This window comes from Photinus pyralis, unplaced genomic scaffold (genome assembly GCF_008802855.1).
Source record: "Photinus pyralis isolate 1611_PpyrPB1 unplaced genomic scaffold, Ppyr1.3 Ppyr1.4_LG7, whole genome shotgun sequence".
NCBI classification, from domain to species: domain Eukaryota; kingdom Metazoa; phylum Arthropoda; class Insecta; order Coleoptera; family Lampyridae; genus Photinus; species Photinus pyralis.
Window position 1 is genome coordinate 28021731 of NW_022170738.1, and position 12501 is coordinate 28034231.

The 12501-nt window shown below is 36.1% G+C and overlaps 2 protein-coding genes across 2 annotated transcripts; both read right to left on the reverse strand.

Annotated features, from left to right (window-relative positions):
* Window positions 1-1643: 1643 nt before the first annotated feature.
* Window positions 1644-9950, reverse strand: LOC116177212 (chondroadherin-like). The gene is made up of 2 exons (XM_031496119.1): window positions 9678-9950; window positions 1644-3100 (listed from the first exon to the last, which is right to left on the reverse strand). The coding sequence occupies exon 2, from the start codon at window positions 3093-3095 to the stop codon at window positions 1701-1703; it is 1395 nt and encodes a 464-aa protein (XP_031351979.1). The 5' UTR covers window positions 3096-3100; window positions 9678-9950; the 3' UTR covers window positions 1644-1700.
* A 146-nt stretch (window positions 9951-10096) lies between these two features.
* LOC116177213 (apolipoprotein D-like) lies at window positions 10097-11045 on the reverse strand. Its single transcript, XM_031496120.1, has 4 exons — window positions 10805-11045; window positions 10616-10746; window positions 10372-10574; window positions 10097-10315 (listed from the first exon to the last, which is right to left on the reverse strand). Exons 1-4 carry the CDS (start codon window positions 10928-10930, stop codon window positions 10176-10178), a joined length of 600 nt encoding a protein of 199 aa, XP_031351980.1. The 5' UTR covers window positions 10931-11045; the 3' UTR covers window positions 10097-10175.
* Between the last annotated feature and the right edge of the window lie 1456 nt (window positions 11046-12501).

A 12501-nucleotide genomic window follows, 5' to 3' on the forward strand; every position in this document is an offset into this window, starting at 1 on the left:
TATCTATAATCCGCAGTAGCGCATCTTTGGTAGACCGTCCTTTCGGGAAACCTGACTGATCTGGTGAAAGCTTGGCTTTGACCAATAGGGTTAACCGATCTTTGATAATTTTCTCCAAAACTTTTCCAGCGAAGTCTATTAGACGTATGCGTCGGAGAGCGCCTTTTGATTTCGGAATGGTACTAACAGCTTTCAGGGCCGATCTGAGGCAATTTTTTTTCGGGCCTCAAAAAAAGGCAGTGTACAACCTTCCTTTTTTTACCAAAAATCGACTGCACCAAAATTTCTCGGGAAAACACTTTTTCTTATTAATTTTGGTGCGCACAATTCAAAACGATTCGCACTTTTTCGATCAGACTTCTCAATCAAAAGTTATAGACTAGAAACCAATTTCGAAAGAAAATTCAAAGGGCTGTAACTTTTGAACTAGTAGCCCAATCTTAGAACTGTTTGAAATTATGGGTTCTACAGGCCATATTCTATAAGAAAATTTTCTTTCTGGGTCGATCTGAGACAATTTTTTTTCGGGCCTCAAAAAAAGGCAGTGTATAATAAACCTTCCTTTTTTACCAAAAATCGACTGCACCAAAATTTCTAGGGAAAACACTTTTTCTTATTAATTTTGGTGCGCAGAATTCAAAACGATTCGCACTTTTTCGATCAGACTTCTCAATCAAAAGTTATAGACTAGAAACCAATTTCGAAAGAAAATTCAAAGGGCTGTAACTTTTGAACTAGGTAGCCCAATCTTGGAACTGTTTGAAATTATGGATTCTACAGGCCACATTCTATAAGAAAATTTTTTCCGGGTCGATCTGAGACAATTTTTTTTTCGGGCCTCAAAAAAAGGCAGTGTACCTTCCTTTTTTACCAAAAATACGATTTTTTTGAAACGTTTTTTACTCCTCTTTTTCGCCTCTTTCCGCCTTTTTCAAGTCGCCCTCCCGCCTTATTTCTACTCCCTTCTTGTGTCCGTTAACTTCTCATTCACTTAACTTTATACTCTTTTGAAGCATTTATCGGGAACTTTTTTGATTTCTCCTGGTCCTTCATATTTTTTTTCTGTTTTAAGCTCGTTATCACTTCTGACTTACATCGTCTTTATATATTTCCTTCGTGCCAAAGTTAGCTCACGATTTCTTTATGTTTTCTCAGTGATTTTTTCCACGTCCCCATTACGTTCTCGCTTAATTCTCTTTTACGTCTTCTACATGCCTTCTTCAAGTCAACCTTTATTGTTCATGTAAAACTTGCCATATCGCCTGCAACACATCACCCTCACAAATGCGTCTTTGGCGCCCTTTTATTATTTCTAGGTCTTTCATTTACTTTTCCATGCCATATTCGAGCTTTTCTTGAAATCCATCTTAACATTTCTATCGCGCTTTCGTCATACATACTCGTAATGAAGGGATCCTTCACAGCACACGCTTTCTTTTTATTACTCTTCCACGCCTTCTTCACATTTTCTTTTCGTTCCCTTCCAGCCTTGCATTGGTACATAAACCCCGCTCTCTAGTCTCTCCTAGTGAATAGTATACTACTTAATCTCCAGAAATAATGTGCTTTTCTGTTGCTCCCTTAACTTGCTGGAGTCTTTAGCCTACTGACCTCATAAGAATGTTGAAAAAGAGAAAGGAAAATAAGAAAGCCATAAATAATATATTTACATATAAAACAATATAACAAATAACAATATTTTAAAATGAGGTAGAAGAAACATAACATTTAAGTAACACAACAAACAAAATAAAATAACTTACAGAACTACTATTTGTACAATCAGTTGCAAAGTCATAACTAAGCTCAGTTTCGTTTGCATACGGCTCAAAGCAAATACTGTCGATATACCGTTTAAAAGCCTCCCCTGTACAATTCGCTACAGTGCAGACCGAAATATTACTACTAACGAAAAAATCGTGCATTTCAATAATAAATTCGCACGTCCAATTGTTCCTCCCTAACCACACCTCCTCTAGTTGGGGAACCTTTTTGAAAAGCAACCTATAATCGATGTAATCAAGTTCGTTTTTCACAAGATTAATTACTTTCAAAGAGTTTTGCACGTCCGTATCAGAGTGAATGGTAAAATTGCTGATGTTATTGTTTTCCAACCAGAGAACAGTTAGATTTTTCATGTTTTTCAGGTGCCCTAACGAGAAATACTGAAACTTGTTTTCGATTAAATCGATCACCTCTAGGGAATCTAGCCCAATTAATCCATACCAATTGATACTTTCTAAGCGGTTGTTGCCCAAATATAGGAACTTTAAATTTCTTAGTCCGTTAAAGACGCTAGTGTCTATTATCGTTAAATTATTAAAGCGCAATTGAAGATCGATAAGATTTCGTAGGGGTTTAAAGTTATATTGCGATAGTGTTATTATGGTGTTGTTGTTGAGGTACAAGTAGTTCAAGTTATCCAATCCATTAAAGGCCAAGCGACTTATTTCGGTAATGTCGTTGTTTTCCAAGTACAAAATCTTTAAATCGACGAGATTTTCGAACATGTTGTCGCTTAGTGATGAGATGTAATTGCGGTTAATGTACAGATATTTGAGCCTCTTTAAACTGGCGAAGGCCTCCTGGTGCACGAAACTAATTCGGTTTTGGTTTAAGTTTAAGATATCCAAGTTTTCCAGATCGCGAAATGTGTCAGCGTCCAGGCGCTCCAGTAAGTTCCTGCTAAGGTCCAGCTGTAGCAGTTTACCAATTCCGGAAAACGTGTGCGTTGCAATCGTGCGAATTAAATTATTCCTTAAATTGAGTACCTTTAAATGTGGTAACTTGCTGAACGAGTAGTTGCTTATGCTAATTATTTGATTATCTATTAAAAATAGGTAAGTGATGGCGTTCTTTGGGAAGTGGAAGGTTTCAGTTGATATTGTACTTAAATTACAGCTCTTGCAGGTTAGCCAGTGGTACCTATTTACATTGATATTGAAATACTGAAAGAATGAGGATGTTATATTAGCGCAGACTATTTGTCTGTCGTTGGTTAGAAGTACTTCATAGGAACATCCGTAGTTGTTTTGTACATTTTTTGAGGGATGAAACACGATGATTACAATTAGTAGTGAAATCCATGCTTCCATCGTTTCTGAAAAATAAAAAAGACATTATTAGAAGCTACATAAAAAATGTAGATCGAAGGATTATCCAATACCATGCAACTATTAGTAGGTACTGAAACGGTGGCACTCTAAACGCAGAGGCAAAAAGGGAGAAATTTGGAAAAGTCAGGTTACCGGCCCAAGGGTTTCTAGTTATAAGTACACATTAGCCTGAAAAACAGAGACAAAGGCACTCAAAATTTGAGTAAAATGTTAGTTCAGCAATACATTTGCATTTATTCAGAAATAAATATGCAAATTATACAGTAACATATTGAGGGACAATTGAAAAAAAAGTAAATTATAATTTCGTAAACAATCCTACCTTGGCCTCTGACGGCAATTTTAGTATAATATAGCGACATCCTTTCCCCATATGAAACAACTACGCATTTGATTTACGATCTTACATTGTGTGGAATTGATGACAATCGATTTTTTAATCTGAAGCATAACTTAAACAAACACGAATCTACTAATCTACTACTTTGTTTTTGTGTCTTTTACTATTGTAGCGAGTATTGCAGACATCGGGGCGCCGGCAGATTGTTTCCGGTGATAAGGAATGAAAGCGAGGCTTTCTTTCTTTGAAATATGATATGCCAAACTATTGCGTTTTTGTTTCTAGAACATTTCCATTTGCTATACAGGGTGACAATTTGAAAACTTACCACCCCCCATATCTTAGTAAATAAACGAGATATTTTAAAAAATCAAAATCCGTTTCGGTAATTCGGAGGGGGAATCACAATGACATAGTTGGCGACGCACCCCCTCCAACCCCCTGCGCCCTAGCCACCCCAACTTTTAAATCTTAAATAGGGACTCCCCATGTGTGATACGTCATTGGAAAGCTCTTAAAAAATGCTTTCCAACCATAGCATTACATTTAGGTTAGTAATTATCGTGCAAATCAAAAAATAAACATGGAAAATCGTATTTAACTTGAACTTCCAAAGCCGACTCGACAGCAACTCATTTTTGATCGCCAGTTATAATCTATTCTCAAACTCTTATCGAACCTTTCCAATGTTGGTTTTGCAATATTTCGACATTCTTGAATTATTCTCTGTCTTAGTTCGTCTATGTTCGCCGGTTGCGTTTTAAATACGACAGATTTCAAATGTATCATATTAGCTTATTTTTTGATTTGCACGATAATTACTAACCTAAATGTAATGCTATGGTATGGTTGGAAAGCATTTTTTCAGAGCTTTCCAACGACGTATCACACATGGGGGGTCACTATTTAAGATTTAAAAGTTGGGGTGGCTGGGGCGCAGGGGGTTGGAGGGGGTGCGTCGCCAACTATGTCATTGTGATTCCCCCTCCAAATTACCGAAACGGATTTTGATTTTTTTAAATATCTCGTTTATTTACTAAGATATGGGGGGTGGTAAGTTTTCAAATTGTCACCCTGTATAAGAAAATTGAAGCGTGTTCATTCATTAATAAATCACGTTTACACTATTAATAAAAATTGTTATTACAAACTCCGCAAAGCAGCAGTTGATACATTCAAGTTATTTTATTATTATATTATTATATTAATTAATTCATTAAGGGAAGGGGTGGATTAGTTTTTGTTTTTATTATTCTTCTCTGGAGCAAAAGTAATGCGGTTTGCGAAATTATGCCCAACAATGGATATTTTTTTTACCTAATTTCGAACAGAAAATCTAGTTTTTCATATAAAATGGAATTATTAATTAAGCATCGTTTTAAATAGCTATTTATTGTAATAGTTTTTACCACCCGCGCGTTAGTAAGTGAGTAAAAAATGCCCCCCCCCCCCAACTTTTTTACGAAAATACACGCTTGGAAGCACCAGGAATCCAAATCAAATAAAATTTCGATGCTGTAGGTCTGTCTGTCGGTCCGTCTGTACCGTGTGTCCTATTTTAACTGTTGATTTAATACCACAAACAGAATCAATCTAGCTACGTTTGTTTCTGACATAGTGTGAATACGAAAAGTTTGACTATTTTACTACAAATGTAAGATGAAAAAAATTCGTTAAGCCGCTTGTAAGCAAGAGGCGAAGAGTGCACTTTTTCAAATTTAATAGCTCTTATGGACATTTCATGCCTTAACGAGAACACAAACATGAAATAATTTTTAATTTCTGATCGAGTGACACCAATACCAAGTGGTGTAGTTCCCAAGCTTTTGTAACTCAGACAGACAGACAGACAGACATATAAGGAGTGTAAAAGTGCACTTTTTATTTTTTGAAAGTGAAAGTGCCCAAGCTTTTGTAACTCAGACAGACAGACAGACAGACATATAAGGAGTGTAAAAGTGCACTTTTTATTTTTTGAAAGTGAAAGTGCACTAAAAAGGTAAAAATTGTTTATTTTAGACATTTTTACGTAGTTTTACTTAGAATTCAGAGCAAATTTTTATACTTTTCATACTTAAATATACGATTCATTTAATTACAGTTACAGGTACTGAAGTGAGACATGTTTATTACACCACTCACCTTAACCCCTTTAAGGGGGTAATTTTTGCACTTTTTTAAACATTTCGCTTATAACTATATAATCCTTTATAATCCTACTAGAAAATTTCTCTTCTTTTCTAAAGAGCATTAAATTATGCGTCGAATAGCGTTTGAAACATTGAAATAAGTTTAGTCGTTCTAACGCCTGTAGGTCGAAAATGACTGCACCGAAAAATATCATAGAATCAAACTTGTAGATACTGTAATTGTGAATCAGATGCTTTTTGACATTTGCAATTCGCTCACTCCAGTGCTCAGATATGAATTTTAAACCGAAAGAGTCCTTAGCGCCAAATTTCCGCTAAGGCAGTCCAACGCAGGCAACTTTGTCTGAACTCAAAACTTCTCACTTTCTTGTATTTGTTCAAGCAAAACTGAACGTAATCTACTGAATTTAAACTCAAATAATTTTAACATGTATTCATAACTTTTCACTAAGTTTCTGACTTCTTCTGTTCTAGAACTGTTCACTGGACATGTAATTTGTGCAAGAGGGCGCGGATAGAGGGACATTGACGGAAAAGTCACTTCGAACGTTCATTGAGGCCAGTAGGAGGAGAAATGATGGGCATCACACGTGGTTACAGACTCAGAAATCTGTCATCCTTCACGAGAAGTGTCGCAAAAGTGTCTACACGAAGGAGTCTAACATTGTAAAGGCTGAAAAAGAAGCAGGAAACAGAAGCCGTGTGACAAGAGGCCGTGAGGAAGTACCGAAATTCAACTTCAAGGAACTCTGCTTCTACTGTGGAAAGGATGCCTCTGAAAACTTCAAGGCCAAACTGAAAAAGCTCCCCCTTCACAGACGTGAAATAGTGCGTGAAATTCAGAGTTATTTCAGGCACTGACGCATAATTTAATGCTCTTTAGAGAGAAATTTTTTATAGGATAAGTATTTTTCGAGTTATACCTAAGCGAAATGTTCAAAAAAGTGCTAAACATTTTGCGCGTTTTAGGCTCTCAAATCTGACGCTCAACCTAGAAACCTTCGCAAACTCATATACCCGTTATTCAGGACCCCTTAAAGGGGTTAAAACGATTTCCAGTTCTCGAGTAATTTTTAGGGGCTAGACCACTAATTTGCTTGGGCTAGAAGTATACCTATTTACACTGAATTCTGAAGAAAGTACCTACATTAGTAGATTGATTTCAAAGATGTCTGATGCTTTCATGAAGTTTGCCGTGATTTTTTAGATCCTGGTTACAGCCCTTTGAATTTTCTTTCGAAATTGGTTTTTAGTCCATAACTTTTGATTGAGAAGTCTAATCGAAAAAGTACGAATCGTTTTGGATTCTACGCACCAAAATTAATAAGAAAAAGTGTTTTCCCGAGAAATTTTGGTGTAGTCGATTTTTGGTAAAAAAGGAAGGTTATACACTGCTTTTTTTGAGGCCCCAAAAAAAATTGTCTCAGATCGACCGGAAAAAAACATTTTCTTATAGAATATGGCCTGTAGATTCCATAATTTCAAACAGTTCCAAGTTTGAGCTACTAGATCAAAAGTTATAGGCCTTTGAATTTTTTTTCGAAATTGGTTTTTAGTCTATAACTTCTGATTGCGAAGTCTAATCGAAAAAGTACGAATCGTTTTGGATTCTACGCACCAAAATTAATAAGAAAAAGTGTTTTCTCGAGAAATTTTGGTGCAGTCGATTTTTGGTAAAAAAGGAAGGTTATACACTGCCTTTTTTTGAGCCCCCCGAAAAAGAAATTGTCTCAGATCGACCGGAAAAAACATTTTCTTATAGAATATGGCCTGTAGATTCTATAATTTCAAACAGTTCCAAGATTGGGCTACTAGATCAAAAGTTACAGCCTTTTGAATTTTCTTTTGAAATTGGTTTCTAGTCCATAACTTTTGATCTAATCTAATCGAAAAAGTACGAATCGTTTTGGATTCTACGCACCAAAATTAATAAGAAAAAGTGTTTTCCCGAGAAATTTTGGTGTAGTCGATTTTTGGTAAAAAAGGAAGGTTATACACTGCCTTTTTTTGAGGCCCCAAAAAAAATTGTCTCAGATCGACCGGAAAAAACATTTTCTTATAGAATATGGCCTGTAGATTCCATAATTTCAAACAGTTCCAAGATTGGGCTACTAGATCAAAAGTTACAGCCCTGGGTACAATAGAAACGCGTTTTGGTACAACCATGGTATATGGGTACAACGAGGTGAATTATTAACCAGTTACTTTAGTTCATTTTCTAGCCGCCCATTTTTCGAGATCAAACGAACGGTAGCCAAAATACTTATTATGCAAGGTAGGTACTGAGCAATTGAAATGAAAACTCTCTGCTTTTGAAAAAGCTTTCAAATTAAATTCCTACGTATATGTTACGCTGAAAGTGCGGCGAATATTCATAATAACCGGTCAATGTGAATAATTAAGGGAAAGAAACAACCCCCGGAACGATTTTTTAGAAATTCAATAGCTTCTCTGTTTTTTAAATGGCAGTATAGTTTCTCTTCCCCTAAAGTTCTAAAAGGAAATGCACCCCAAATTTATCACATTGACATAGGTAATCGCCGCATTAATTACATTCACCTATACGCTAAATGATTTTTATACATAAAATTATCAAAGCCTTTGTGCGAGATCGGAAGGACTTCAGCGAATTTTTGTGTGTTAGATCAGTATTCTATTACCCAGTTTTGACTCCACTCGCTTCCGACGTCCCATTCACCAGCAATTCACATTTTGGTGGATTTCGCTAAAAACCGCCACAACATAGCATTAAATTTTTGGAGCACTTCTCATAGACCGACCTTCTATTGGAGACACGAGAAAGAGAGACCGCGATTCGAGCGATTCGCGTGTCAAAATTCGCAGGGGAAGATACCTTTTGGACGCCCGCCTTGCAAAAGATGGTTAATTTCGCCCCTAGGAAAAAATACCGTCATGTAGGAATTGTGTGAAGAATCTTGCCGACGACACAAATTTGAAAACAATCAGACCAAAACTGTAGAAGAAAATAGGAAAAAACTGAAAAATCTCCAGGTTAGTACACCACGCTCGGGGATGGCGCCCACCGACCCCACATCATGTAGCTCCGTCCCGAAAGTTGTTAATAGTTGTTAATTACACGGCCTCGGTAAATACATGTACACTCCTCGTCTTTCTACAAGCGTTCATCTACGGGACCGCATTTGCTGTCAGCAAGCGAGCCAGCTTTTAAAAGCTACCTTTTTACAAATAAATTTGCAAAAATACGCTAAAAAACGCATATTTAAAGTAAAAGCGTAACATTCCGTTAATAAGAGGCGCTAAACTTGTCATATTTTCTTAGGCAGGGTTTTGAAAACAGCTTGTTTTTTGTTAATTAGGTGGACCCTGAGTGGACCCGCGCCCAAAATTCACGATTCTTCCGGATTGTTAAATCAATAAACTATTATGAGCGCACCTTTACGCATTGTTACCTATTTCCTGTGTGTCATGGCAAAGAACTCGAAGGGGTGCCGGGGTGGGTCGTGTAACGTACACGGATGACGGAGGTCGAGTTGGAAAAATCAGATTGTATTTGCTTTTATCTAAAAACGATCAATTGATTTGCGATTTTCTTAAACCCGTTAAATTATTTGTTGTAGTAAGTTACATTGAGGTCATGAAAGATTCCAAAGAACATTTTCAGAAAAAGTTGTCCCAATCGCGGCAATAATATTGAAAGATTGAAGCGGAGTTAAATTAAATTTAGGCAATGAAAATTTTCGTGTATTTGTCCAATTTTTTGGAAAAGGGTCTTTTTCTTAGAGCGCGGAAATAAAATATTCTTCTTGCCCACGTTAAACGATCTGAGGATCCAAGCAAAAGACACGGTCGGTACCAAAATAGACCCACCAACGGCACGAATACCCACCCTATTGTATACAATGAAAAAAATTGATTAGTAATTTTAGAACATTACTTTAAATTTGAATTGTGTAGTGAACGAGTGCTGCATACCTTTGAATAATCAGTACTATCTAAATCCATGCAATTTATAGCAATTAACAATGGAATTTGCGTTCGTTACTTTTGTGCAACAAAAAAAGAGGTGCCATAAAAAATAATTCAACTTACATGTTAGAAGAAAAAGAACTTGCAAATTAGTATCGCAAAATGACACTGACATTATTTTACAACAACATCTAACCACTACATTTTCATTACAGTTATGCAATATTAAAATTTTTGGTAGGTCCGAAGATCTATATGTAATAAACATAAAACCAGTTTTGGACAACTACTTCAAGCAGGTCACGATATTGTGGGTATTGTGCCACGATGCGAAGTTTCGTCGTCCTTGTGTTTTATGCTACTACACCAGGGTATCTAAATGGTGTATTGTTAAATCTTTTCGGTCATACTTTGCTGGCTGCGATCACGTTTCAATAGACTTTCCAGCACGTCATTTATACTGTAATCAAATCTTCAGGTCAAGGTTAATCCCCCACGAATACCTTTTGTACAAACAATACTACCGGAATAATAGCCTGAAATTAAAACCGAATCCACAATAGGATTACGTTTTAAGGTTTCTTTAATGCATACGATTACAGAGTTAATAGAACGACGCGATTAATATTCATCGGTGCAGTTATTATTTTTGGGCAGCACCAGCCTTTCCGAGTCTATCCCTTTGGTTTTAAGAAATTCGTAAATTTTCGCCCTTAATTGGGCGTCGATTTCCTTTCCACGCGCGAAAATCCACACTAGATCTGTTTAATAAAATCACTGGAGTCATTTTTTGGCATATTCCGCCGCGTCTACGCACCAGTATAGATCACGCCAAAATTGGAACAAGACCATAGTATTGCAAATCTATCATAGTCCGTATCCAGTACTTGATAGAAACCGGCACCTGGCAAATATTTGGCCAAAGTTTGCGGTAGAATTGTATTTACCCGATAAAGGAACAAACTTGGATCTTTTCTGGACGAACTCGCAATGCCTTCACTTACACGAAGGTTACCGGACCTACAAACACAGTAAGAAGGTGCTTTGTTTGGTATACTGACCATCTGCTAAGCGTCGTTACTGTTACTTCCAATTGTCCTTTGTTATTATCAATCAAGTCGAGTGTTGTGCAGCTTACTGTTAGTTCCATTAAATAAAACGTCCTTTCAATTTCATACCAATGACCCGCAAACTAAAGCATGACGTTCAATTAGAACGGAAATAGACCACAATGCTTGTTTCCAACTTACCCTCTCTAAACTAAAATTTTGTATATAATCGTGCCGAGGACATTTACCAAACCCGGATGGGGCGCACGTATGGACCAGAACCAGAAATATTCCTAACGATATAGGAGATTTGTACGTTAATGCCATTGTTGTGTCTACAAGTTTACATCTTTGCGCAAATTGGGCACTTGCGGTTAATTTCGAAGCGTCTCCATGATGTGTATACTATGGACTGTAAATGTGGTAGGTGCACCATTTTACAGGACGAATGAATCTACATAAAAAAGGTGAACTATCACCCGTAACGCAATCCAGTTTCAAATTAGAATTGATAAACGTTGTGAATTTACATTTGTTTTTGTATAAAATTTTCATCAGCAGTAAATAAGTATTTAAAATAATAATTTGTTGTAGTTATAATGCGCAAATATCTTAGGCGAGATGACCAAATTTTGGTCACTATCCCAAAGATATTGTTGCATTATATCAATTTATTATACATAGGGGTCACATTCTAACGGTGTTCCTTGGAATCCAATTACACCGTTTATTTACAGATGGATTTGATATATTGGAAATAATTAATAATCTTCTTGCCACCCTCACAAGAGGGTGGTCCAACACAGGAAGTAAGATGTGGGACCGGCCCAGACCCCTCCATAAGCTAATATACCCTGCAAGGTTTTATCAAAGAGGTAAGGACTCTGGTTTTATGTTCTGGAAATTTAAATCCTGCTATTGGTAGAGAGGGTTAAAATACATTCTTCTGAAACTACTTTAGAAACAACTACTTTTGTCCTTAAAAAGGGTGAAGAAAATGCGATTTTCCTCTCTAGTGAGGAAAGTAAAAAACAATTGCTGCGTTAATGACATTTAAAATTGAAACATATCCGAATCTAGATTGCTATATGTCAAACATCATTATTGCATTTGCATACGATAATTTTTCGATTTTGATTGTAGTTTAAAAAAAAATTATGTGTAAAACTTGAGAAGAAAGTGTTTTTCAACTTTCGTTCAATAATTCAAATTTGAACTCGTATTGAAAAACTCCACTTTCTTCTCTAGTTGTACAAATAACTATTAAAAATGAATTTAATAGGTACACAAAATGCGTTGGGGAAGTATTTAATAGGTAAAATGGGTTTTGTGCTATTACTTGCAGTGCAAAATTAGGTAATTAGAATTTCGAATACAAATGGTTTTAAGATTTATTCATTTGCAATAAAATCTACATTCGTTTTAATTATATAAACAGTTTTTCCATGTTTTTAAAGTATAGGTTTCGATGGGGAAAGTGACTTACTGTAAAGTTTATAATACAAATCCTAATCCTGGAATTTTGATTCAACGTTGACAATTTGCTAAGCTGACTTAGAAATATTAAAGGCTACATCCCTAAGAGAGTAATCGGAAGGTGGAGAGCCATCATTGGCATCAAATGCATTCATGAATTTGTTCTCTTCTGATACTTTGTTCATTGATCTGTCTATATCGATATTAACTTTTAATTCATTTAGTAGCAAATCTAGTTTGGCAAGAGACCGAAAGGAACGACTAATAACACGTGTGAAATTTATGCTATGCTTTTTCAAAGCTGTAGAAAAACCTACTTTGAAAATGACCGAAACATGTACAAATGGCGTAACAGCTCTGGAAAAAAACAAAGTAAGGTTTAAAGCTCTGAAAAAGCGCTGGACAGCACCTGGAAAACCTAA